Genomic DNA, 27,941 nt, shown 5'->3' on the forward strand with positions numbered 1-27,941 from the left:
CACTTTTTTAAACAGGTTTGATTTTATTTCCTATGAAACTTTATTATTGAAAGTGTTAAATGCAATGGAGACTCAATGCACCCAAAACTGGCAGCATTCCTGGAAAAAAACAAACATATCTAAAAGTTCTCCACAAATGTAACCGAGACAGACGGAGGAATTGATTCAACTGTTTTTTTAATAATCCGTATTTATAACAACAGTGTTCTTGTACCTGAAAACTGAGACCCATTACCTAAAAACTAAAAAATGATGTTCTATCTAAGCAGTCATATATTAATACACAGCTCTCCATAACATTTCTCTCCATCAGTAAAAGTAGCACAAAGTTATGATTACCTTTTTACATTCAGTCCTCAGATACCATAGAAATTAACTTATTATAACAAAACAAAGTAAACAAGTGAAAATATTTACTCAGAATCACAGAGTCGGAGGTTTTCTCAGGGAATACGGTGATATGCTCGAGAGTGATAACACTGAATGAGTCAAACACACATGAGGGGGAATCAGAACGCAGCGACAGAGAGCGATGCTGATCAGACACCAACTCTGAATCAACACTTGATTTCTACATGTTTGTGTTAACGCAGTACTCAGTTTTCATGTTCGGTCTGTTCGTACCGGCCGTGAGGAAACGGTTTGAAAAGATAGACGACATGTACGAACTCATAAAGCGAGGGCAACACATTTAGATTTAGAGCTCCCCCTGCTGGTTGGTTGCTGAGTAGCTCTTAAAGCCTGCCTCCTTTGTGCTAACACATGGAACACGTTTCAAACTATAAAATTGAGTATTTTCAGTCATTATAGTTAGCTCATGTCATACTAATTTAAATCCAAGGCTTCGTTTTTCTGTAAAGTTTTGTTGCAACTGGTTACTAAATGCTAAAAAAGACAAGATGACATCATGATTGACAGCTCTGTCGACCAATCAGTAGATGAGGAACGTTGAGAGGGAACACTAACACGGGAGTCAGGAACTTTCCACAATCGTGAGTGTTTTGGTTTCACTTTTGTGCATCTGGAGAAGGTGAAGATGTGTCGTCCATCTCTATACGCAGTTAAAATTAGAAACCTGAATCCAACAAATCATGCTAGCTACGTTCACTCGTAGTTCAAGAGTGGCTCGAGTTAACAGCATGAGCGTGAGACGAGGGTGGGATGTATTTAGAGCAGTGTTTCTCAACTGGTGGGTTGCGACCCAAAAGTGGGTCGTGGACTCATTTTGAGTGGGTCGCAGGACTTCGGGTGGGAAAAAAAAAAGTAAATAAAAAATAAAAATTCCTGTGCTATCTATTCACACTCCAGGACAGTAGGTGGCGATATTGCCCTGTAATGCTAAGTGAAACCGTGCATTTTACAGGATAGAGGAAGACAATCAAAGTAAGTTTTTTTTCCTAGTATGATGCCGTCAAAATTAAACCGTCATTTGGAAAAAATGCATCATTTTTATTCTAACATGTTGTTATGCCAAAAATACATATTTTTGAATCTCTTTGAAACTAGTTCTCACTAGTTGGTTGTTTCATGTATGTGCATGATATTCTTGGAACCTTGTGTCCCTAATATGCACTTTTTAATTTACATTAAAATGCAGCTAAAAGAATGTGAAAGGGCATATTTCTTCTTCTAGCATCGCCACCTGCTGGTCGTTTTGGGTTTACCAGTACACTTGTTTATTTTGTGTGTTGGCATAATCTGATATTCTGTATCTCAGGTTCAAACCGCACCATCTTTATATTGAATCAATTTGATAAATTGAAAAATGTTCCTTGATTTGGGTCGCGGCTTATCACTAAGGGGTGATGGTGGGTCCCGAAGCCAGACCAGTTGAGAACCACTGATTTAGAGAATGACTCAGGTTACTCATGAAAGTTTAACGACAAGGTTATTTGTTTATTATCGCTGGTTTAACCCAACCCACAAATTTGTTGGGAGTTACTTTTTTTGAAATCCCACGAACACACGAAATGGCATTATTTCGTGTGTTCGGATGTATTTAGAGTTCATAAAACCTGAGCTAAGCTAAATGAATGTTGGTCTCAGGTAACTCACTTATCACTGCTTTAACCCAAGCTACCAATTTCTATGAATTTCTCCTGAGTTACAGTTGTCAAAATCCCACGAACACACGAAATGCAGTCCCTCCAGGATTGCGGCCCAAAAAAGCCTGATTTTGCGACAGCTTTTTGTGTGCTTTTTTTCCCCCAATCACATCTCAGGGGCGAGTAAAAACACTAAATTACAGGTTTTTTTTAGAAAAAATTCTTGATGTGACCACTGACTGTATTTTGATTCTCTTGACTCACAGTAAAATGCCATGAAAGGACTGTATTGCACTTTTACGACGGTCCCTAAATGCACCTCGCAGCGACAGAGGCACAGGCAGTCAGTCAGTTCACGGCACTCTGAAATGCATCTTCATCTTTGATGACGAGGAGTTGATCCAAACTTACTAAATGTGTCTGATGTTTCACCAAACTGGATTAAATCAAGCTGTAGACGCCGAGCTTTTTACGGTAACCACGGCAACAACGTCAAACATGAAATATTAAACAGACGTCCCCCGGCTGTGTCTGTCACGAACGCCATAGACTGTAAATAAAAATGGACAGCGTTGCTCCGCCTCTTCCCGTTGTACGGTTCTGAAGCCAAAAAATCCCTCTCCTGGGCGCCGCCATTGTGCAGCCAGAGCCTGTGAAGCCACGGTAACAAGCTCCGCCCTACAGCGTGACGTCACAAGACGCTGTGTGTTCTTTGAAGTTTCGTTCTACGGCGGCTGTCAATCAAACAGGAAGTAAAACCCCGTTTTTTAACCTCTAATAACTAACGAAGAAGAAACTTTTCAGGAAAAAGAGACCTTGGACACAAAACAGTCAAATACTAACTACATATCACCACAGCATACGGATGGGAGAAACATTCGTACGGCGTGTATTTATTTTTACAGTTTGACTGCTCCCCCATTCAAATGAATGGAGGAGACGGATTTTTTTACCTATACTGCAGCCAGCCACCAGGGGGCAGTCACACTGCTTTTCTTTTTCACCCGTTCTCCGTGCGTGTTTTTTCTCCGATCAAGTGAGGACTTATGTTTATGTTATGTTACAAGGAAGCGAAATCGATGATGAAACCGATGACGTACAGGGGCTGAGATTCATGTAATTGGTCAAATTTGCGGGAAAGTTGCGGCGAAATCGCAACTTCCTGGAGGGACTGGAAAAGGCATAGTTTCGTGTGTTCGGATGTATTTAGAGTTTACAAAAATGCTGCCCTACTGAGCAAAAGCAAAATGCATGTTTGTCTCAGGTTACTCAAGTTTGATGACCCGGTTATTTGATATTATCTCTGGTTTAACCCAAGCCACAAATTTCTATGAATTTCTCCTGAGATACATTATTAGAAATCCCACGAACACACGAAATGGCATTATTTCGTGTGTTTGGATTTATTTAGAGTTCTTAAAAATAAAACGTTTGTCTCAGGTAACTCACTTATCACTGCTTTAACCTAAGCTATGATTTTACAGAGTTACATCTTTCAAAATCCCACTAACACAGGAAATGGCATACTTTCGTGTGGTTCGCCTTGCTTACCGCAAGTAAATTCCCCTCGTGACTTTTTGTTTGCAGCTTTACTCTTAAGAAACTTCTTCTTCTCAATGGTCTTAAAACACCATGAGAGTGAATTTTTGAGTTTTGTGCGTTTTGTCAGAGTTGCTTCGAGGCCGGTACGACCCAAGACGACCATAAACTCTCTTTTCATAGATTTGAGTACTGCACTAAAACAAACTGTAGACTCAGGCGTTTCCTCCTTCTCATTATTAATATATTAACGTATAAAAACAGGGGACACAGTTCGGGTTATTCAGAGGCCATACGTGACATATTCACATGTTGACTTCACATGCATGGTTTCTTCAAACGCATGTTAAGATCACAACATACAACTTGGAAATGGAGTTCAGGTGGAAGCTGGATGCTTGATCGCTGACATGTAAGACAAATACTACACACACACACACACACACACACACTCAAAGACGAAACACACGAATGTGACAAAGGAATGTTTGTATGTGGGGAAACAAAGATGGCGGCTAACAAGGTGCTTTGATAAAACATTAGCAGCAGAATGAGCACAGCTGAATCCGACCACATGCATGGTTTTTTATGATCTGTCAGTCACACTGTCTGAAATCACACACACACACACACACACACACACACACACACACACACACACACACACACACAATGAGATCAGTGCAGTCGTCAGACTCACAGCACCCTCTGCTGGACAACACACTCAGTCATGCAGGTGGTCAAGGTTCCTGGCTTGGCACTTTTTCTCAAACGTCCAAAAACATCACAAGATTCGCCAAAAAGTGTTTCCATCTTTATGTTTTTGTAGGTTTTATTTCCATCCTTCAAAAGCTTGGCCAACGAAAAATAGCATAAAGCTGCAAGGACATATTATTTGATTTATTTAAGCTGTTAAAGAGAAGGATTCATAATAATAATAATAATTTCATACAAACAAAGATTTAGTCTTAATCTTTCGTGATGGTCCTCCACCCAAAGAACTTTAAACTGCAGTAACATAAAGCTGTAAATGTGCACATTCACAGAGCTGGAAGAAGAGAAGCAAAAGCAGATTTGCATTTTTGGAATCACCAAAACCTTCAGAAATCAAAATCGGCCGCTAACGACTCTTTCTATTATATATCAACATTTCTTTGAGAGTACTTTTCTCCTTAATGTCTGGAAGAAAAACTTTAAACCAAGACTTTTTGAGCCTTTTAGCTGAAAAAAACACAGAATAATAAATATAATATTATGTGATACTGGCTGGCTCTTTCATTCACATTCAATTTGTTTTTTATGCTTAAATTACTAAAACTCTACATGTTGGGGATATCTGATATTTTATATACTTTCTATAGAATGTCAAGCATTGTTTTTTGTATTAAATCTCATGTAAGAAAGTTTACATATCTGCTTACTGAGCTTTGAGAAACTTAAGATAACGTCTGCTAGCATGTATATCGGCTAGGGCTGCCAAGATTAGTCGACTAGTTGTCGACGATCAAAATCGTTGACGACTTATTTAATAATCGACGTCATCGTTTATTTTTTGAAGCTTTGTTTTTCTCTCCAAACTGCCGCTGTCTGTCTGTCCTTTATGCACATGTGCAGTAGTGGTAATCGGGGTCAGCCGTGATGTCACCGGAAAAGTTACGCCCAAACAGTATCACGGCTAGCCGGCTAAGGAGCTTGAAAGTTCGGGAGCATTTCTCCAAAATAAAAGAGAAGAATGTGAAAAGAACTTTCCTTCACTTCAACGTCTGAAGCGTCTGAAAAGGAAGCACGTCATGGCTGATTCCATTTCTGACAAAGAGGAACAGCCGTCTCGGTAAGCTAATGGGCTAGTTAGCTGCTAACATTAACGTCAACAGTGAGCTAGTTACTTAACAGCGACGTCATGTTTGAATAGGAAATGCGATGATGCTAATATTATATAACGCTACGTTACAGTGCTAAAAAAAAAAAATGTTCCTCTTCAATTTGGACAATTTGTTACCATTGTGCCTTCATTTTAGTTTTCACTATCACATTAAAACATGTCAGAAATGCTGCTGCAAGCTGCAAAGTTCATTAAAAGTTGAATGAACTATCATCGTAATTGTCTTTATTTTTAGTTAGCACATACCTTAAACACTTCAAGCTGGAAACCGATGATGGTTATATAAGAGCAGCTGCATAATGCGGAGATAAGCTGCAATTTACATATGATCCCATTACTAATCACAAAAATAATCGGTGACTAGTCGATTATCAAAATAATCGTTTGTTGGACCCAATTTAGGAGATCTTTTGGATACAAACTCTTCTCCCCTCTGAGTCCGATTGCTTCCAACCACCTTTTCACCCCCTCGCGCTCTGACTCGACTTTTCGGACCTGGCATGAAAGGGGCATCAGGTCATTTGCGTGCATGTTTGAAGACGGCTGTTTTGTTTCCTTTAATCAACTGACTGAGAAATACAACCTACCCAAAACACATTTCTTTCGGTATTTACAGGTCAGACAGTATGTCCGCTCGGTTGTGCCTTGTTTCCCCTCAGTACCCATAGCTAACCCAATTGACACCTTTCTCTCCTTCGATCCACTGTCCAGAGGTGCACTGTCCAAATTACACAATACCATTTCGAAGCTGATAAGTTCACCACTGGACAAGATTAAGGCGGCTTGGGAACAGGACTTGGGACACATATCTGATGACCAATGGGACTCCATTCTATCATCAATACATAAATCCTCCATCTGCGCTAGACACTGTCTGCTTCAATTTAAGGTGGTCCACAGGGCTCACATGTCCAAGGTCAAGCTGTCCAGTATCTACCCCGATATAACTCCCACCTGTGACAAGTGCAATTGTAATGATGCTTCCCTGATACACATGTACTGGCTGTGTCCTAAGTTGCAGAAATTCTGGCATGATATATTCCACACCTTGTCTAAAGTATTACAGAAAAATGTTAATCTTAGCCCTACTCTTGCCCTGTTTGGTATTGCTGGTGGAGATAACCCCCACCTCACTCCTACAGAACACCGCATGGTTGCCTTTGCCTTGCTCTTGGCCAGACGTGCAATCCTGCTAAAATGGAAGGGTGCTGCCCTGCCCACGCTTGACCAGTGGCGTCAGGATGTAATGTCCTGTCTTAAACTCGAGATGCTACGTTTTTCTATCAGTAGCTCGAAGAGGAAATTTTATGAGACATGGGACCCTTTCTTAGTCTACTTTCATGACACCCAAACTAAACCATCATAAGATGAGCTTTTATACGGCCCTTGGCATAAGAAGTAAGATCTGACTCTGTGTGGTGCGCTGCAAACTGACTCTTACATATTACGCCTCAATTTTTCAGGACAGCTGGGGATGGAGGGAGGGGATGGGAGGGTGGGAAGGGCTATTGCACTATGTCAGGTATTACTATCACTGCCGCAGAGACCTGTTCGTCTTCCTTGTTTTGCACAATACAGTACCATCTGTGGCAATGTAGAACATTACCGCCCAACCCCGGTGTTTTCTGTCTTATTTTTTTTTTTGTATTTGTGTGTGCTGTGTTTTGTATTGTCATATGTGTTGAAAACTCAATAAAAATATTTGAAATAAAAAATAAAAAAAAATCGTTTGTGGCAGCCCTAATATCGGTATGAACTTTGCTGACCTCTGCATTGCTTTTTGTTAATCTAATAACATTCAGGGACACTTTGGAAATACGTTACGCCTTCGCCATGCAAGGTGGGTTTGTAATTATAGTTTTTGGCATTTCACACGCGTTCTGCACGTCTGACAGGAAGCACCTTCGAGGGCGTAAAGACGCGGCTTCTACGTTAGCTTAATACGACTGAGAGAGCTCACGCTTCATGTGCAAACCAGCTTTTGGCCAGCTTGTGTGTTTTTAGTGTCTCAAACGGACGGATACTTCGTGAACATGGACAACACACACACTCACACACACTCACACACACGTGAAGCTTTGGCACCCAGAGACGCAAAAATGAGGAATGGCGATGCAGAGTTTAATACAAGAGGTGACACCTGGAAGAAAGGCATCGCCATGTTAACATACATATATATATATAATATATATATACACGAGAGTCCAAAGTGTATAAAACAACATGAAATAATAATTTGAATGAAAAGCACGAACAGGAATGAGGATGGAGATGAAGTGTGAGCGGGGGGGATCTAAAGAACAGACACATAAAATCACTCTCACTCCAGTTTTGTCCAATAACTACGATCCAGCCATAGATGATTCAACAAGAAAAACAAGAACACTTTAAATCTCTGCTTAAAAAGGAGCGAGGCGGGCAGACGGCAGCGCCACGCTACTACCCATGAGCCTCTTCTTCTGTGGAGCTCTCCGCAGCTTTACTGCCACCTGTGGGGACCCGACCAATGAGAGGAGAGCTGAGGTGAGTGCGTGACGGCGACATCGGACACACATGGTGTTAATGTGATGTTAATATAAAAGAGAGGAAACAAGAGCGGCGGCGGCGGCTGATGTGAAGGATGGCACACAGAGAGGAGTGTTAGGGAAGTAGAAGAATTCCTCCTTCTTTAAAATACTCTCTTTGTTCTTTTTTAGGAACAAAGCATCATTAACATGTTGTGTTATCATTTCCTGTTTGTGGTGAATCTATGAATACACACTAATCACTGGATTACTTTGATTTTAAAGAAAACATAAAAACTGTAAAATTCTCAGGTAAGTTCTGCGGTAAAAAAGATGAGCTTTAATCCCGTCGGGTCGTTTGTGTTTAGGAACATATTTACAACAAAATGTGGAACGAATGAAATCCTCTCAAACTGAAAGAGACTGAATATGAGTTTCGTGTACGCAAGTTTAGATTTGACTGATCAGAGCCTCATCCGGTGCATCGCCGTTTTTAAGGTGCGCTTTCTCCCGCTCTCTAACTACCATGATAATTAACATTTATTCATACTGGATACTGAAAAAAATGAATGAGTCTTAAGACATGTTTTTTAAATCCGTGTTTAGCTATGGCCGAGAACTTCCTCGAAGACGGGGCGACAAATTCAAAGTCGTCCGACGGTATTCCTTCGATTCTTTCGATCCGCTTTGTTCCTTTGATTCTCTCTTGTAACTACGGATGTTTATTCACAATGTTTATTGTAAATAATAACATCTCTGGGAACTCTCGCTCACACTGAATCTTAAAAATTCTTCTTTATATTATATAGTGTGATTAAATATGACAGATATGGCTCAAAGTGTAGTTTTCGTTCACATTTATTCCTGATATTGTAAAAAATGAAATACTTTGTGAGTGTAAATCAAACATGTAAATGTGTGTTTGGATTCGACGGTGACATGTCTCAAAGTAAAGGTGCGATTTACAAAGTAGTTCCCCGTACAGATCCCCAATAACAACAAGGTGCGCTTTGTGTCTTTGATTTCAAAGTGTCATTTTTGGCGTTTCTCTGAAATGATTATTCTGTATCATTATATATATTTGGGAACTGGACGTCACACTAGATTTAAAAAATATGTTTCTTTAATTTTACATCAGTGTGATCAAGTAGGGCTGAGAAGAGAGGGTGCGTTTCCAGTTCCTACGTTGTTGTTTTAAGTGTTTCCTCAGATTTGACGATGTCATTATGTTTGTATTGAATTATATCCTAAAGGAACTGTAAGTCACGTTTAATCAAACACTATATTTCCACAAATGTGCGTTCAGATCTGACCGAGAAATGACTTGAAGAAGGAATGTGACCCACATTCAACTGTTACGAGGCGAGCTTTGTTCCTTCAGTTCCTTCGTGTCCTTACGGATGTTAAATCACAACACTTCTTGTATAAATGAAATCCCAGGGAACTATAAGAATCTAAAAATATGTGTTGCAAGTTTGTGGGTTTAGATGTGGAGAAATTATGAGGCAGAAAAAAAGGGTGCAAGTTTCCAAAAGACCAGCAGGCTGTGGATTCTGTTTTTCGTGCACGAATCTCGTCTCTTTACCAAATGTACTACATCATGAAATTAATATTGCCTGTTATTGGTCTTATAATCATGTTTTATATTTACTTGAACTTATCTCCTGCTCTTGTTCTAAGGTGAGTCCTCTGAGGATGAACTCTGGAAACTTTTATAAGTTTGTTGATTTTGTTTTTGGGTAAAATGACAAATACAAAATTGGGGTTTTGCGGTCTTCCGTTCGTTCTTGTGAATGTTTCTTTTCTTCCTGTAAGTTTTTTTATTTTGGGGTGATGTGCTCTGTATTTGTTCTTCTGACCTCCTTTGTTCTATCACTTTTCTTTACGTCACATTGGTGTTACATACTCAAAAAAATAGATCCTTTTATCGTAGAATTCTCCTCTTTACGCTGCTTTTTTAACATTTCTGTCCCTGTATATTTGGGCATTCATTCCCAATGGTTTTGTAAATATTAATATCTTTTGGAAACTGTGAGTCACACTACATCGGACGTTGCGTGTTGCATTAAATTCAGATTTGTCTGATTTATGGGGCAGAGAAGGGTTGTGATTTTTGAAGTAGTTGCGTGTACGGGAAGCTTTGTTCCTTTATTTCCTCGTTGTACTCCTGGATGTTTATTAACAATAGTTATTCTTTTAAATTGCATCCTCAGGAGCTGATCAATCTCACTAAATCAGAAGATTTGTTTTGATGTGTTCAGATATGAGCGAGTGATGCCTCGTAGTAAGGGTGCAAGTTTCCAAAAGACCAGCAGGCTTTGGATTCTGTTTTTCGTGCACGAATCTCGTCTCTTTACCAAATGTACTACATCATGAAATTAATACTGCCTGTTACTGGTCTTATAATCATGTTTTATATTTACTTGAACTTATCTCCTGCTCTTGTTCTAAGGTGAGTCCTCTGAGGATGAACTCTGGAAAGTTTTATAAGTTTGTTGATTTTGTTTTTGGGTAAAATGACCAATACAAAACTGAGATTTTCGTCCGTCCATTCGTTTGTGTGAATGTTTCTTTTCTTTCTGTAAGTTTTTTTTATGTTGGGGTGATGTGCTCTTTATTTGTTCTTCTGACCTCCTTTGTTCTATCACTTTTCTTTACGTCAAATTGGTGTTACACACTTGAACAAATAAAGTATATCAAAAAATGTATCCTTTTATTGTAGAATTCTCCTCTTTATGCTGCTTTTTTAACATTTCTGTCCTCATATATTTGGGCATTCATTCCCAATGGTTTTGTAAATATTTATATCTTTTGGAATCTGTAAGTCACACTACATCGGACGTTGCGTGTTGCATTAAATTCAGATTTGTCTGATTTATGGGGCAGAGAAGGGTTGTGATTATTGAAGTAGTTGCGTGTACGGGAAGCTTTGTTCCTTTATTTCCTCGTTGTACTCCTGGATGTTTATTAACAATAGTTATTCTTTTAAATTGCATCCTCAGGAGCTGATCAATCTCACTAAATCAGAAGATTTGTTTTGATGTGTTCAGATATGAGCGAGTGATGCCTCGTAGTAAGGGTGCAAGTTTCCAAAAGACCAGCAGACTGTGGATTCTGTTTTTCGTGCACGAATCTCGTCTCTTTACCAAATGTACTACATCATGAAATTAATATTGCCTGTTATTGGTCTTATAATCATGTTTTATATTTACTTGAACTTATCTCCTGCTCTTGTTCTAAGGTGAGTCCTCTGGGGATGAACTCTGGAAAGTTTTATAAGTTTGTTGATTTTGTTTTTGGGTAAAATGACCAATACAAAATTGGGGTTTTGCGGTCTTCCATCCGTTCGTGTGAATGTTTCTTTTCTTTATGTAAGTTTTTTATTTTGGGGTGATGTGCTCTGTATTTGTTCTTCTGACCTCCTTTGTTCCATCACTTTTCTTTACGTCACATTGGTGTTACACACTTAAAAAACGTATCCTTTTATTGTAGAATTCTCCTCTTTATGCTGCTTTTTTAACATTTCTGTCCCCGTATATTTGGGCATTCATTCCCAATGGTTTTGTAAATATTAATATCTTTTGGAAACTGTAAGTCACACCACATCGGACGTTGCGTGTTGCATTAAATTCAGATTTCCCTGATTTATGGGGCAGAGAAGGGTTGTGATTTTTGAAGTAGTTGCGTGTACGGGAAGCTTTGTTCCTTTATTTCCTCATTGTACTCCTGGATGTTTATTAACAATAGTTATTCTTTTAAATTGCATCCTCAGGAGCTGATCAATCTCACTAAATCAGAAGATTTGTTTTGATGTGTTCAGATATGAGCGAGTGATGCCTCGTAGTAAGGATGCGATTTTCAAAGCATTTGTTCCTTTGATTCGTCATTTTGGAGTTTCATTCACAGTGATTCTCTTAAAGGAACAGTACGTCACACTCAATCTAAAGATATGTGTTGCATGTTTGTGTGTTCTGATTTAAATGACAGAGAAAGTGGTCGGTGCGTTTCCCTAAACAAAGCATTTTTTAAAATTTCTGTGCGATTTTCTCTTCTTTGATTTTAAAGCATATTTACATTTGTTTATTCACAATTGTAAAAAATGATATCTCCTTGAATCGTAAGTCACAGAATCTTAAAAAATATATGTTACAAGTCTGTTTGAGATTTCACCGAGTCGTGGCGGCGAGACAGAGCGGCAGCTTGGCCTCCGTGTGTCGATAAGCCGCCGTATCAGTGATCGAAACTACAGAAATAACTTCCTGTTGCTTTTAAAACATCGGCACACGCCCCTTTTTGTTACCTCCAGTCTAATATTCTTTGCAACAACCTGACATGACTGCGTTTTATGAAGGATGCGAGCAGCTGAAACAGGACGCAGTGTTAATGTGATGATTTCAGGGGGAAGCAGGGATAAGACAGGACACACACATGTACACTTGTACACAAAGAAATCTGCCTAAAGAGATAAAATGCACTCAGAGGGAGTCGTTGATTTACAAGGTGGAGGGTAAAAACAGTCCCGTTACATGTTTAAGAAGAGAGGGGGAGTGTTTCAGGGTCAGTGTGTGTTTGGTAAATCGTCTTTGTCCTCGGTGTGTGTTGGTGTCTGAGTCTGCCATGCCACAGACGGGCTGCATTTCATTTACCTCATGCAAACAAAGGACTAACAGTAGTTCTCAATGGTATCAAAGAATGAAAAGTTTACAGGAAACTCTGGGCGGGCCAGAGAAGACGTGGAGGCACGCGAGGAAGGAAAAGAAAAGAGAGAGAGAGAGAGTTATTTCAGTTGAGCTGAAGGCAAACAGGAAAGCACATTCAGAAAATACCACCAGAGGTTTTTTTAGTCAAAGTGATTAAAGTTAGTTTGAGATCCGGCAGGCGGGTCAGACGGGGTTTTGAGCACAGCTACCTTGTGTGGTGTTTCTGTCGTTGAGCAGCTTGGTCTGACTGTTGGGCAGGATCTTAATCTCAGGTGGATCTGGACTCTGACCGACCCGGGACGCCATCAGAGCGTTCAAATACTGGAGACGTGTCACCTGAGAAATGCCGACAACAGGAGGAGAAGAGTCAGGCAAAGTCATGAATGAAGGATCTCAGAGGTTTTGAGCTGTGGTACATAAAAAGATGAAACTTTTCCCACCACCTCCTTGAATAATTTCGGAGCAGGAAATATTCAAGTGATGATGTTTATATCATAAGACCAGTTTGACACAGTTTACCTACAGACTCAGGTGTGGCAGCATCTATCAGCCTGTTTTTATCTGATAGTGTCCCAAACATTAAAAGGACTTCATTACACTAAACACTTCACTGTAAAAAAAACACTTCAGTCAGGACCGCTGTCTGGGAGCTCCCTGTCCTTCCACATGACTATGTGGAATGTCAAAGCCTGAGGTGGGAAGAGCACACCTCCCCTCTCTTTCATGTGGCAGGGAGAGACGCAGGAAGGACCCCTGACTTTCCATTTGCCTACATGGAATGCCTAAGCCCAGGTTGTTATTGAAAATTAGAATTGGCTCTCAATTGACTTACCTTGTAAAATAAAGGTTAAATAAATCAAAATATAAGCCTGAGGTGGGAAGAGCACACCTCGCCTCTCTTTGATGTCGCAGGGAGAGCAGCAGCAAAGACCCCTGTCCTTCCATGTGGCTACTTGTAAAGTAAAAAGCCTGAGGTGGGAAGAGCACATGTACCCTCTCTTTAATGTGCATACATGAAAAGACAAGGCAGGGAGAGCCACAGCAAAGACCCCTGCCCTTGCCTGTGCATACGTGGAATGTCTAAGCTTGAGGTGGGGAGAGCACACCTCCCCTCTCTTTCATGTGGCAGGGAGAGATGCAGGAAGGACCCCATACCTTCCATTTGCCTACGTGGAATACCTAAGCCCAGGTTGTTATTGTAAATTAGAATTGGTTCTCAATTAACTAACCTAGTAAGAGAAAGGGAAAATAAATCAAAATATAAGCCTGGGGTGGGAAGAGCACACCTCACCTCTCTTTGATGTCGCAGGGAGAGCAGCAGCAAAGACCCCTGTCCTTCCATGTGCCTACTTGTAAAGTAAAAAGCCTGAGGTGGGAAGAGCACATGTACCCTCTCTTTAATGTGCATACATGAAAAGACAAGGCAGGGAGAGCCACAGCAAAGACCCCTGCCCTTGCATGTGCATAAGTGGAATGTCTAAGCCTGAGGTGGGAAGAGCACATCTACCCTCTCTTTAATGTGCATACATGAAAAGACAAGGCAGGGAGAGCCACAGCAAAGACCCCTGCCCTTGCACGTGCATAAGTGGAATGTCTAAGCCTGAGGTGGGGAGAGCACACCTCCCCCTCTTTTATCTGTGTACATGAAAATGGAGAGCTCATGGAGAGCAGCAGCAAAGACCGCCAGGGTACAGAACAGAGTGAGCATCAGTGACAATACATATGACATTGGTAAAAATCAGACACAGCAGAAAGGAGGAGCAGAGGTGGAGGAGGGGTGTAAAGTGGAAGCAGGAAGAGAAGGCAGGCAGAGCATTTTAAACAGAACGCCTGTTTCGCTGATTGGATGTGTAAAATCAAATCTTAAATTCATGCTAGTTTAGGATTAAGGCAGCACGATGTGTTCTATAATGATAGGTACCAAACACTTGGTTAGACGTGGTTCACCAAAAAGATTAGCTTGTAGAAATGTTGTGTAAGTTGTGTAACACACATAAACACACACACACACACACACCCGTATGAGCTGCAGGTCGGTGAGCGCTCGGACGGTGTAGTCAGGACAGTAGCTGGACGGGCTCGTAGCTTCTGCCGACTCAAAGGGATCCCTGGGAGAGTGACGCTGGGTCGACACTGGAGACTGGTGCACTGGAAACACACACACACACACACACACACACACACACACACACACACACACACATACAGGGTCAGCACAATGGCGATGTGCCGACTCGTATCAACTTCAGGTTATGTAAACATGGAGCGCTGTCACTTTAAGAAACGCTTCATTTTAAACAGGTTTATATTTGTTGTTTTAAAATCACAATAAATGATTTAACTTAAAGAAGAAAACAAACAATGCACTTATTTTGAAATGTTACTTATTAACTTATTTATGTGGTTGTGATTTGAATGTTTGGAGGGTCTGGATTGGTTGAAAACTCAATCATCTCTAATTGAATAATATCAGAATCAATCAGAAATACTTTATTTAACCCTGGGAGGGAAACTCGGGCATTACAGAGCTCTTATAAACAGTATGTAAGAAAGTCAACTAATAATTAGAATTAATTGAATAAGGAATAAAATAAAATAAAGATCAAATAAAATAATAAAGTATAAACAGAAGCGTTGAATATATGTATATGTATAATGTGTAGTTAATATTGATCAATAATGAGCTGCAGCCCTAAGTGAGTTTAAGGAGCATCATCCCAATTAAAACAGGAAGTCCAGCATCCTTTAAACCAGGGGTGTCCAAACATTTTTCAAAGAGGGCCACATATGATGTTGTCAGAATACCTCATGGCCAGTGGCTCCTACTGAGACTTAGGAATCCTAAAAGTTATATATGAAATATTTAATAACAATTATTTTACTTTTTATCTCAATAAATCAGTAACTAGGTAGTCCTCAGTTCTCCACAAGCCATGTAAACATGATCAAACTTTATCATCATTTTTAATGTGGGAAAAAAATATTGTCTCATTGTTTTTCTATGGCAGGATCACGATCTGGATTTCCTCACACTTCTTTTTCATGTTGTTTTTAAGACTTTTCTGACCAGCAGACAACATTTTAAGAACACAATCATTCTTTTCCTGTGTTCTAAACAATTTTTATTCACCAAATTTTGCCTTTTCTGCACAATTTCCTAATTCTTGTGTCCTCTTTTGTGGCTTCTGAACTTTTACTGACATTCTCACATCGTGATAAAAACATTAATTTGAAAACCTGTCAGCTTTAAGAGTTCTTGTGTTTCTTCTTTACTGATGTCTTGCAGAATTCCCAGAGCTTTGGCTTTAGACAGGGAGTCCATCTGAAGCTTTTTGAGACGTTTCTGGATTGACTTTAGTTTTGTTTGTGTGCTTGAAAGAAACTGCAAATGTTCAGATGATTCAGAAGGTGATTAATTTAATTGCTATGAATAACACAATTTAAGAAGGAAGCTTGGGGCCATAAATCAATGGACCTTGGGCCGCGATTGGCCCCCGGGCCGCACTTTGGACACCCCTGCTTTAAACCCACATGAACAGCCTCCTGTCAGGCCCTCCTGCAGTTCTCCTTCTCACCTGAAGATGGCAGCGTCAGCGCAGACACGCCGTAGTACGTGAACGCCCCGTTCTCAAACTTCAGCCCCTCTTTCCCGATCTCCACCTCAACACGGCCCTGAGGGGACACACACACACACACACACACACACACACACACACACACACACACACACACACACAGGAGGGAGGGAGACTGAAATGTTATTCTTTATAAAAATAAAGCAGACGTGAACTACAAACTGAAGATTAAAACCACAAAACAACTTATTTTGAACTTGAAATCAAGATATTGTCAAACTTAGAGCTGTTTCAGTTCTGCAGTGTTGTTTCTGCAGGCTTTGGACTTTTCATTCTCTCTTAAGCAAAGTCAGTTTGAATCTGTCCTCCTCACCTGTGAAACAAACTTTCTGAATACCTGATGTCTGCTGAAACTTTTTGCAAGAAGCACATTATTTCCCACTCTGCTTGCTCTTGTTTTTTATTTATCTTTCCTCCATCCCTCTTTAATATTTTGTGATTTTTCTTCCTGTTTCTGCTTTTTATTTGGAGAATCTTTCAAACAAACACAGAACTATTCCTTTAAATCATTTCCTCCTGTGCAGCTGTCGATGTCTGGTGAATATAAAGGCACTTAACATCCTTTAACCCTGTTTCATTTATTCAATGTGGCTGAAAATGTGACCTCAAAACCTGCAAGAATCCATCACTTCCTGTCCCTTCAGGTTTTAAACTCTGCAGACTCACTCTTTGTGGATTTGTATCTTTTGTTTTCATGAATCTAAAGATGCATTTTACTATCAATCAATCTTTATTTATAAAGTGCCAAATCCCAACAAATGTTCTCCTCAGACTCTTTCCAAACAGAGCAGGTCTAGACTGTCCTCAAAGACCCAACACCAAGACCGGATCAGATCCAGTCCCATCTTCCAGACAGGACTCAGTCTGATCTCATCTTAATCCACCATGAGCAGAGCACTTTGCAGCATTTAGCAAGTTACAGTGGCAAGGACAAACTTCCTTTAACAGGCAGAAACCTCCAGCAGGACCAGACTCATGTTAGACACACATCTGCTAACATTTAGGTAGACAAGTAGCCTCGTGATTTAAACAGCTGAGAAGAGAGGGAGACCAGAAGAAAGAAAAAGAGGAGAAGAAATGGTGAAGGAAAGGATGGGATAAGAAAAGGAGAAATGAAGGATGAAGAAAAATGGAAAGAATAAAGAGGGAAAGAAAGAAAGGAATGAAAGGATAAATGAATAGCAGGAAGGAAGGAAGGCAGGAAGAAGGAAGGAAAGAGAAGGAATGAAAGAAATGAAGGAAAGAAAGAAAGAAAGAAAGAAAGAAAGAAAGAAAGAAAGAAAGAAAGAAAGAAAGAAAGAAAGAAAGAAAGAAAGAAAGAAAGAAAGAAAGAAGAAAGACAGACAGACAGACAGAAAGAAAGAAAGGATGAATAACAGACCCAATAAAGGAATCTACAGCAGAGATCCAGAGGAACCTACGAGACAAGGGAGCTCAGGGACTCCAGGTCGGTCTATGGTTAGTAACTTTAATGGGACAGGAAGAGTTAAAGTGAGAGACAGGCAGAGAGAGGAGAGAGAGGGAAAGACAGGATCCCTGTGTGTCAGTCTAAGCCTGTAGCAGCATAACTAAGTTACAGTGGCAAGGACAAACTTCCTTTAACAGGCAGAAACCTCCAGCAGGACCAGACTCATGTTAGACACACATCTTCTAACATTTAGGTAGACAAGTAGCCTCGTGATTTAAACAGCTGAGAAGAGAGGGAGACCAGAAGAAAGAAAAAGAGGAGAAGAAATGGTGAAGGAAAGGATGGGATAAGAAAAGGAGAAATGAAGGATGAAGAAAAATGGAAAGAATAAAGAGGGAAAGAAAGAAAGGAATGAAAGGATAAATGAATAGCAGAAAGGAAGGAAGGCAGGAAGAAGGAAGGAAAGAGAAGGAATGAAAGAAATTAAGGAAAGAAAGAAAGAAAGAAAGAAAGAAAGAAAGAAAGAAAGAAAGAAAGAAAGAAAGAAAGAAAGAAAGAAAGACAGACAGACAGACAGAAAGAAAGAAAGGATGAATAACAGACCCAATAAATGAATCTACAGCAGAGATCCAGAGGAACCTACGAGACAAGGGAGCTCAGGGACTCCAGAAAGGTCTATGGTTAGTAACTTTAATGGGACAGGAAGAGTTTAAGAGAGAGACAGGCAGAGAGAGGAGAGAGAGGGAAAGACAGGATCCCAGTGTGTCAGTCTAAGCCTATTGCAGCATAACTAAGTTACAGTGGCAAGGACAAACTTCCTTTAACAGACAGAAACCTCCAGCAGGACCAGACTCATGTTAGACACACATCTTCTAACATTTAGGTAGACAAGTAGCCTCGTGATTTAAACAGCTGTTTGCAGAGTGAGGAAGAAAGGCAGAAGAAACAGACGAGACCAGAACGAACCTGCAGCAGCAGGATGAAGTAATCCACCGGGTGGTTTCTGGTGTACAGGTAGTGACCCGCGCTCAGACGGTTGTTGGGGTCAAAGTGAACCTCCTGGTTGACACTGGGGTGACGCAGCAGGTGGAACAGGACCTTCTCGGAGACTCGAGCCGGGCTGAAGTGCTCCACCTCTGCAGGGGAGAGGAGAAACCAGACGTTCATACTTTCTTTTGTGACACAAAACTTCTCCTTTTTATCATTTTGAGTATTAAAAGTTAAAACACAGCACACTGAACACCTCTGTTAGGATGATAATGATGCTGTTTGGTTGTCTAAGGAGAACACTAAGTCACACACACACACACACACACACACAGCAGGCTGAGGTGAGTCGCTTTCCTGCGTGTCATGAGTTATAAATGTCTATCACACATTCCTGAGGTGGATGAGATGATTAAAAACCTGTGAATTTACAGCTTTGTGCTGCATTTCTCTTCAGCTGAGGGACGAGGAAGTGAGACAGGGCTGCTTAAACTTAAAGCTGGGGTTGGTGTTCAGATTTAGATCCACTTTTTGTTATACTGGTTAAAATGATCTTTATGTCCTGATGGTAATCAATACATAATGTGTTCTTAAAAAAGAGTGAAGAAAAGCTGCTATCTACAGCCGGAGTAAACCTGAGAAAACACCAACCAATCAGCCTTTTCTGGGTGCCAAAATTTTAAATCATTCAAATCCCGTCCTGCCGTTCTGCCCGCCTCCTGCAGAGCGTACATTTCCCCTGCGTGCACTCTGAGTCCCCGTCTCCTGCCTCTGCTTCCCCTGACTCTACTGACTGCCCCTCTCACTCCACCTCAGGCCTGTCCCCTCTGACCCAATGAGGTGCTTTGCTCAGGACTATAGTCCGGATCAGAGTCTAAAAAGCTCTCACCACGGGGGCTCTGACAAGCAGAAGAACTAATGACATTTAGTAAGTCCTAAAGAAATGTAGATGTACTGTAGCGTCCGTCCATCCGGACGCTGTAGTGATGACGAGCTGAGTCTTGAACACGTTGATCTTTAATAACCGGTCACTGTCGGCCGTTACCACGCCAACCAACAAAGCAACAATCAATGTTTGAATGAATGAAGAACTTCTCCTCTTGTCTCTCCTCTCTCCCGCTCACACACTCTACACCTCTCCTGATGCCTTCACTGACCGTCAACACTGTAGGAATTAAGAGCATCTACACTGAACAGGTTTAACAAACAGTAGAGCTGTTACAGTGTTATATATGTGTTATAACTTCCCTCCTGATATCGTGTCACCAGGACAACTGGATAATATAGAATGACAGTTGTGAGTACTAACAGCAGCCATGTTTGTTTGTGTTTTTAACTTTCACTATGAGAATGTTTTGGCGAGGACCGGTTTTGAGTCGGTCACCATCATATGGTCGCAAGTCAGCGGCGCTCGTGTATGTGAGCGGGGGGGGGCGTTGTTTTGGAGGAGCTCCGAGGGAGGAGGGGAGGGGTTAGACGGAGTCCTGAGGAAATGCTACATTCAAATTCATGCTAGTTTTCTGAGACTGCCAACCCCAGCTTTAATGGCTGTGTGTTGAGTTATTTTGAGGGGACAGTACATTTACACCGTTATACAAGCTGTACACTGACTACTTTACATTATATCAAAGTGTCATTTCTTCAGAGTTGTCCCATGAAAAGATAGAATTGAGTAGATATATTTATTATTTCAATGTATGTATGTATGTATGTATGTATGTATGTATGTATATATTTAGTATTCTTATAGTTATTATTAGTAGTATTTTATTATATTTCTTAATTTTTATTTATGTTTTTTTATTTTATTTGATTCAGTTATTAATATTATTATTATTATTTTTCTGTTTTTTATATATATACATATGATTATGTTTAAAACATGAAAAGAAGTTTTAATAATGACATTTATTTTAAAGTTTGCAATTTGCCAATAAAATAAATCCTGGAAGAAAAAAAAATCATCTTCTAATTTGGGTTAGCAGCTAACTCATGCACCCAATGTATGGAGGATAAAGTCCTCAAAGCTGCACCCCACTCTCTTTTTTCACTATCTCTCATTAAAGGCTTAAAAAAGCTCAAAAAATCAACCATAAATAAATGAATAAAAGAACTTTCTTCAAGGACACGAGGAGGGGACTTTGCACACGCTGTCAGGGTTCTAATTTGCACAACAACCTGCTCACTATACATCATCCCTGACATGTTTAACAGCAAACACAATGATTACACATGAGGTGTTAAACTGTGACTAATCTGAGGTTCATGTTCAACCACAAACTCTCTCAGGCTGTCATGTTTTCCCTTTGATACGGTCTCACAGGTAAAGATTCAAACCCACACACACACACACACCTCTGGAGAGGAAGCGGTGAGTAGCCAGCAGGAGTTGCGGTGACGTCTGGATCTTGGGTTCCCCCTCGGGAGGCTTGAAGAGAGAGAACTCCTCGTGCACGCTGCGAGGCTCCAGAGGGATCTCCAGCGGGGCGAGGGGACGCTTCACTTTCCTGTCCACTGCAGGACGAGGTCAGGGTGGAGGGTTCAGATATCAAACATTTATAACAGAAAACATTTAAAAACGACTCTTTAGATGCTTACAGTAGCCGTCAGATTCATCCAGGATCTCTGATTTGATGATCTCCTCGATGACGTCCTCTAAGGTGACCAATCCCAGCACCTCGTAGAACGGATCCCCCTCTCCCTCGTTGTTCACCTTCTGAACGATCGCCATGTGAGAGTTCCCTGAAAGGTCAGAGGTCAGAGAGTTAGGGCCTGTGTCCACTGACGGGTCTGTGAACGTCTTCAGTGTCAGGTGTGTTTGTGACGTGAAGTGCTCTGATTGAGGATGCGGGAGCTGCAAGTACATCAAATGTTTTGAAAAAAACAATTTTTGAAAAAAACAATTTTTGAAAAAAACAATTTTTGAAAAAAACAATTTTTGAAAAAAACAATTTTTGAAAAAAAACAATTTTTGAAAAAAACAATTTGACAAAAAAAATTGACAAAAAAAAAATTGTCAAAGTTGACCTGGAGCATGCCGGAAAAATAAATTTTCTACAAATTTGAAATTGTGCTCCAAAAGCAGAAAAAAGTTTAAAATAAGTTAAAATTTTGCTCCTGAGGTTAAAAACATGGAAAAAGCAAAGAATGAATCAACACGTGAGCGGAGATAAGCGCGAGTAGCAAAGACGTTTCAACACGGCTTTAAAATCCTTTTGAACTCAAAAAGCCGTGATCGCAGAGATTGGACGGTGTTTTGGTTTAAACAGCGACCCTGTTAACTGGAGACTCTCAGCCGGATGCATCCCTCATAAACGTCTTTAGACCATCATTAAATATCTGATGAGGATATTTTGAAATCTTAATAAAAACTAAACTAGTTTGCATTCCCAGGAACTCCCTCTGTGTTTCAACAGCTGTGTAAACTCCACAAACACTGACACGTTCAGCTGAAGGTCTCCAGTTTACAGGGTCACTTTTAAAAGCGGAACACCGGGAGGAGAGACGCATTCACGGTGGGCTGAGAGAAGACTACTGTTACAAGCTGCTAAATCAAGAGAATCACAGCTTCTTCTTTTGAAAAGTACACACACATACAAAAAAGATAGAACAAATAAAAACTAATGAAAGAAAGAGAAATCAAGAGATCACAGATGGAAAAACAATGACTGTGAATGGTTATTTGAAAAATGTGAAACAAAAAAATTTTTCCAAAAAAATTTCACAAGAAAAATTTTGAAATTTTTTTTTTTGAATTTTCTTTTTTGAAAAATAAAATTTTGAAAAAAAATTTTTTGAATTTTTTTTTTTGAAAAATAAAATTTGACAGAAAAATTTTTTGGGGAAAATTTTTTTTTGGAAAAATTTTTTTGGAAAAATTTTTTGAAAAAAATTTTTGGGAAAAAATTTGACAAAAATTTGACCTGGAGCCTGCCGAAAAAATAAATTGTCCTCAAATTTGAAATTGTGCTCCAAAAGCAGAAAAAAGTGAGAAAAAAGTGAAAATGTTGTGCCTGTGGTTAAAAACATGGAAAAAGCAATGAATGAATCAACACGTGAGAGGAGATAAGGATAAGTGCGAGTAGCAAAGACGTTTCAACACGGCTTTAAAATCCTTTTGAACTCAAAAAGCCGTGATTGCAGAGATCGGCCGGTGTTTTGGTTTAAACAGTGACCCTGTTAACTGGAGACTCTAAGCCGGATGCATCCCTCATAAACGTCTTTAGACCATCATTAAATATCTGATGAGGATATTTTGAAATCTTAATAAAAACGTAACTAGTTTGCATTACCAGGAACTCCCTCTGTGTTTCAACAGCTGTGTAAACTCCACAAACACTGACACGTTCAGCTGAAGGTCTCCAGTTTACAGGGTCACTTTTAAAACCGGAACACCGGGAGGAGAGACGCATTCACGGTGGGCTGAGAGAAGACTACTGTTACAAGCTGCTAAATCAAGAGAATCACAGCTTCTTCTTTTGAAAAGTACACACACATACAAAAAAGATAGAACAAATAAAAACTAATGAAAGAAAGAGAAATCAAGTGAATCACAGATGGAAAAAACAATGACTGTGAATGGTTTTTGGAAAAATTTGAAACAAAACATTTTTGAAAAATTTTTTTTTTGAAATTTTCTTTTTGAAAAAATGTTTGACAAAAAAAATGTTTTGAAAAAAAAATATGTTTTGAAAAAAAAAAAATTTTCACAAGAATTTAAAAAAAATTTTTTTTTTTGAAATGGATTTGAAAAATAAAATTTGACAATTTGTTTTTTGAAAATTACATTTTTGAAAAAAAAAATTGACAAAAAAATTTGACAAAAAAGTTGACACAGAGCCTGTCGAAAAAATTAATTTTCCTCAAATTTGAAATTGTGCTCCAAAAGCAGAAAAGACTTGAAAATAAGTGAAAATTTTTCACCTGCGGTTAAAAACATGGAGAAAGCAATGAATAAGACGTTTCAACACGGCTTTAAAATCCTTTTGAACTCAAAAAGCCGTGGCAGAGATCGGACAGTGTTTTGGTTGCTAAAGCTGCTAAATCAAGAGAATCCCAGCTTCTTCTTTTGAAAAGTACACACACATACAAAAAAGATAGAACAAATAAAAACTAATGAAAGAAAGAGAAATCAAGTGAATCACAGATGTGTGTGATTCTATCAATCAGATCATTGCAGGCCCCGCCCCCCAAAAGTGCTGGGACCTTTGAAAAGTAGTACCCCTCTAGCAGGGGCTTCATAGGGGGGAGATTATCTACCCCTGAACTAAATTCAGACCCTGGGTCCACCGGTCAAAACCTACTTAGTTCAGGGGTAAAGTTCCTCCGGTTGAAAAACGCCTTCACTTCTTCATTAAAGGGCCAGTACACTTTAAATACCTGTGCAGTGTTACTTTTAGTTTTATTTGATCAGGTTTTGAGATGTTTTGAGTTTTTAACTCTAAATGAATCTTAAAAATAATTAATACATCTGTGTTGGCCGTACCTTTCTTGAACTCCTCCAGCATGGCGTCCAGTTTGGTGTCGTTGAAGACGAAGTGCAGCGGGTGGTTGTAGAACTTGGTGATGGTCGTCATGGGGGTGCAGTCTTCTGGATCCACCAGAGCCAAGTCCTTTACGTAGAGGATCTCCACGATGTTTGACCTGGAGGACCAAACACAAGTTTGTTATTCTTTATCATTTATTTCACATTTAGTGACTTATTAAAGAGAAACATGTGAGTTATTATTCCTTTATTTTCATGCTTTTTTTGAGAGTTTGGTGATTTTTGCAGTGAGTGATGTGTTTCTAAATGTGCAGGTATGTTAGGAGGATATGTGAATGTCCCTTAGTGCTCTGAGGACGGTTTAATTTGACACTAGAGATAGACCGATATGGTTTTTTCAGGGCTGATACAGATTATTAGTAGTCAAGGATAACCGATATTTGGAGCCGATATTCATTTGCAGTCAAAGGGGAAAATATTGGCGTCAAAATTTTGAATAATACAAAATCCAACACTTAATTTTGTTTAAATGCCTTTAAGCATATGTTTATTTTATATGTTTATATAAGTTTTTTTTTATCTTAAGACAATAAACATCTTTGTTTTAAAATTCTAACAAACAGTGCAGGGAGCTCCCAGGCTCAGCAGCATGTCTTATAAAGTTCAATGAAAACTTAAACAAATAATGACTTAGTGAATTTTAAGCCAAAATAACCCAGATTTAAATTGATCTCTTATCGGCCGTTGGATTTTAGAAAAAGGCAGATGCCGACATGCGTCAAAATGCCGAATATCGGCGCCGATAATCGGTCTATTCCTATTTGACACATGTAGGGAAACGATAACACCTGATCCTCAGGGAAACTGTTTCTGGCACAACATGTGAAGCTCCCTGTGTGTCTGTGTGACAGGAAATCACTTCACTGTAACTCATCGTTGGTAAATAAACAAACATCATGAATGAAAACTACTAAAAGGTCGCCGAGTGGAAAGTTAGGTAAGCGAGTAAAAGTTAGAAAAGTTTAAACATTAACCTCCTCTGTGTTTTTCTTCTGTTAGAATAATAAGATATCTAACAGGTACAATGTTTCCTACTGAGGGAAGTCACTGATTTATACTTCTAGATCAGCTTCAGATTTAAAGTTTGATGTCTAAAGATCTCAGTTTGATTTACTTTAGAGTTTCACTTTAAGGGTCAGTCATTCAAATGTTTGAATGTCTTTATCTTTCAGGTAAATATTAAATGTGACATTTTGCAACTTTGTCAGGATTTCTGCACGACACTGTGTTGCAATATTCCTCCTCATACTGCAGCAACTCCTCACAGAGGAGGTCAAATATTTATTAACTTATCTGAAATATTAAATATAGGATCCAACATGAACGTGTCACAGCTCGATTAGACCCCCTGCTGTGACTGATCTGACCGGTCTGTGTTTGAGCTCTCACTTCTCCTCCTCGTAGATCGGCACCCTGGTGTATCCGCTCTGCATGATCTCAGACATGGTGGAGAAGTCCAGGACCGCCGAGCTGGGCAGCATGAAGCAGTCCTTCAGGGGGGTCAGGATGTCCTCCACCGTCTTACTGCGCAGCATCCCTCTGCTGAACTCCTCCTTCACGAACTCACTGCAGGGAGAGAGACGTGGATCAGAGGACCGGTAACACACACACAACGTGCTGGTGTGTTGGTGTGTGTGTGTGTGTGTTGGTGTGTTGGTGTGTTGGTGTGATCGTGTGTTTGTGTGTTTGTGAGTTGGTGTGTTGGTGTGTTGGTGTATTTGTGTGTTTGTGAGTTGGTGTGATCGTGTGTTTGTGTGTTGGTGTGTGTGTGTGTGTGTGTGTGTGTTGGTGTGTTGGTGTGTTTGTGTGTTGGTGTGTTGGTGTGTGTGTGTGTTGGTGTGTTTGTGTGTTGTGTGTGTTTGTGTGTTTGTGTGTTGGTGTGTTGGTGTGTTTGTGTGTTGGTGTGTTGGTGTGTTGGTGTGTTTGTGTGTTGGTGTGTTGGTGTGTTTGTGTGTTGGTGTGTGTTTGTGTGTTGGTGTGTTGGTGTGTGTGTGTTTGTGTGTTTGTGTGTTGGTGTGTGTGTTGGTGTGTTGGTGTGTTTGTGTGTTGGGGTGTTGGTGTGTGTGTGTGTGTGTGTGTGTGTTTGTGTGTTGGTGTGTCTGTGTGTTGGTGTGTTTGTGTGTGTGTGTGTGTTGGTGTGTTTGTGTGTTGGTGTGTTTGTGTGTTTGTGTGTGTTTGTGATTGTGTGTTGGTGTGTGTTTGTGTGTTGGTGTGTTTGTGTGTTTGTGTGTTGGTGTGTTTGTGTGTTGGTGTGTCTGTGTGTTGGTGTGTTTGTGTGTGTGTGTGTTGGTGTGTTTGTGTGTTGGTGTGTTGGTGTGTTTGTGTGTTGGTGTGTTTGTGTGTTGGTGTGTGTGTGTGTGTGTGTGTGTGTGTGTGTGTGTGTTGGTGTGTTTGTGTGTTGGTGTGTGTGTGTGTGTTGGTGTGTGTGTGTGTTGGTGTGTTTGTGTGTTGGTGTGTGTTTGTCTACCTGTACGGGTCGTTCACACTAGTCCGGATCATCTCCATCGCCCTCTCCCTGATCCCACAGGTGCTGATGTCCCTCCTGAGCCCCAGGTCCAGGATTAGCCCCAGAGGGCAGGACAGGGGACAGGTGAGCACCATGCAAACCTGGGCCAGCCAGGTCAGACCCGGGGCCAGCTGGAACCCGTACCCCGAGCACAGGATGTGGGGGGCCAGCTCAGCCAGGAAGAAGATAAGGAAGCCGCTGGTGAACACGGCGGAGAGGATGGAACCCAGAGCCCGGTACAAGAGGACCCCCAGGACCGAGTGTCCCAGAACACAGAGGAACAGCAGGGAGCAGGCCTAAGAGAGACCCACATGTTAGAACAAACAACAAGACAGGATTCCAAAGCTTGATCCCTTATGGACCAGTCTTTGGAGTACCAGGACCTGGATGACTGAGAACCTTCACAGATAACATGATGTAAGTCTGGAGGTTTTCAGAGACTCACCATGAAGTTCCCCCTCCTCCTGATGGGCTCCAGGCGCTTGGCGGCCCTCTTCTCCTCCTCGGACCCGCAGCTGTGCAGGACGTAGAGCTCCACGGGGTCCAGCCACAGCAGGCTCAGGTTCACAGTCCTCAGGACCCCGCACACCACCAGCAGCAGCACTACGAGCACAGCCAGACCCCACGGCGGGATGTGGTCTACGGGGAGACCCCTGTCCGTGTTCACCCGCAGCCTGTCCGGGCCCACAGAGACCCATCCCTCCCCGTTCCGGACGCACAGGTGGTGGAAGGTCTGCTCGCCTCCAGCTGCCCCCGCAGGGAGGCTCTTCTTCTGGACCTGGACCGTTATGAGTCCACTGTAGGCTTCATCCGGTTTGAAGTCCCCCGTCACCTGGAAAGAGGACTCCTTTCTGTTGGTCTCCTTCGTGCAGGGGTCTGGAGCATCCCCGACCCCCCCTGCTGCTCCACCAGCCCCCCCTGCGAACGCCACCCACGGCCAGCTCGCATTCAGGTCAGTCCCGAACAGACGGATCCTGAACCTGGATCCTGTTGGCGCAGAGATGATCCGGTCCTTCATGCACACCAGACCCGCCGGGTCTTCCAGTCTGAGCCCCAGAACCAGCGGGGCCTCCAGGCTGCAAGAGCCGTCCCTGATCCCGCAGAACAACAATAACATCAACAGGACCCGGAGACCTGCCAAGCTGGCCACCATATTGGATTTGGTCAGCCTGGCTCCGCGCGGGTCATGT

At 40.9% G+C, this 27,941-nt stretch overlaps 1 protein-coding gene across 1 annotated transcript; it reads right to left on the reverse strand.

Moving 5' to 3' along the window:
• Positions 1 to 27,941, reverse strand: LOC117831089 (metal transporter CNNM3). Its single transcript, XM_034709590.1, has 11 exons — positions 27,197 to 27,941; positions 26,713 to 27,047; positions 25,635 to 25,811; positions 24,186 to 24,343; positions 21,299 to 21,442; positions 21,056 to 21,214; positions 18,680 to 18,849; positions 16,246 to 16,342; positions 14,688 to 14,818; positions 12,880 to 13,006; positions 1 to 7,955 (listed from the first exon to the last, which is right to left on the reverse strand). Exons 1-11 carry the CDS (start codon positions 27,902 to 27,904, stop codon positions 7,906 to 7,908), a joined length of 2,256 nt encoding a protein of 751 aa, XP_034565481.1. The 5' UTR covers positions 27,905 to 27,941; the 3' UTR covers positions 1 to 7,905.

The sequence above is a fragment of the Notolabrus celidotus genome, chromosome 19, assembly GCF_009762535.1.
Source record: "Notolabrus celidotus isolate fNotCel1 chromosome 19, fNotCel1.pri, whole genome shotgun sequence".
Classification (NCBI taxonomy): Eukaryota; Metazoa; Chordata; class Actinopteri; order Labriformes; family Labridae; genus Notolabrus; species Notolabrus celidotus.

Coding starts and splice junctions, on each gene's coding strand:
- LOC117831089 (XM_034709590.1), bottom strand. CDS start 27,904: ATGGTGGCCAGCTTGGCAGGTCTCCGGGTCCTGTTGATGTTATTGTTG. Junction 16,343..18,679: donor ACTTCATCCTGCTGCTGCAG/GTTCGTTCTGGT, acceptor GTGTCCCCTCAG/GGCCGTGTTGAGGTGGAGAT. Junction 7,956..12,879: donor CGACAGAAACACCACACAAG/GTAGCTGTGCTC, acceptor GGGTCCCCACAG/GTGGCAGTAAAGCTGCGGAG.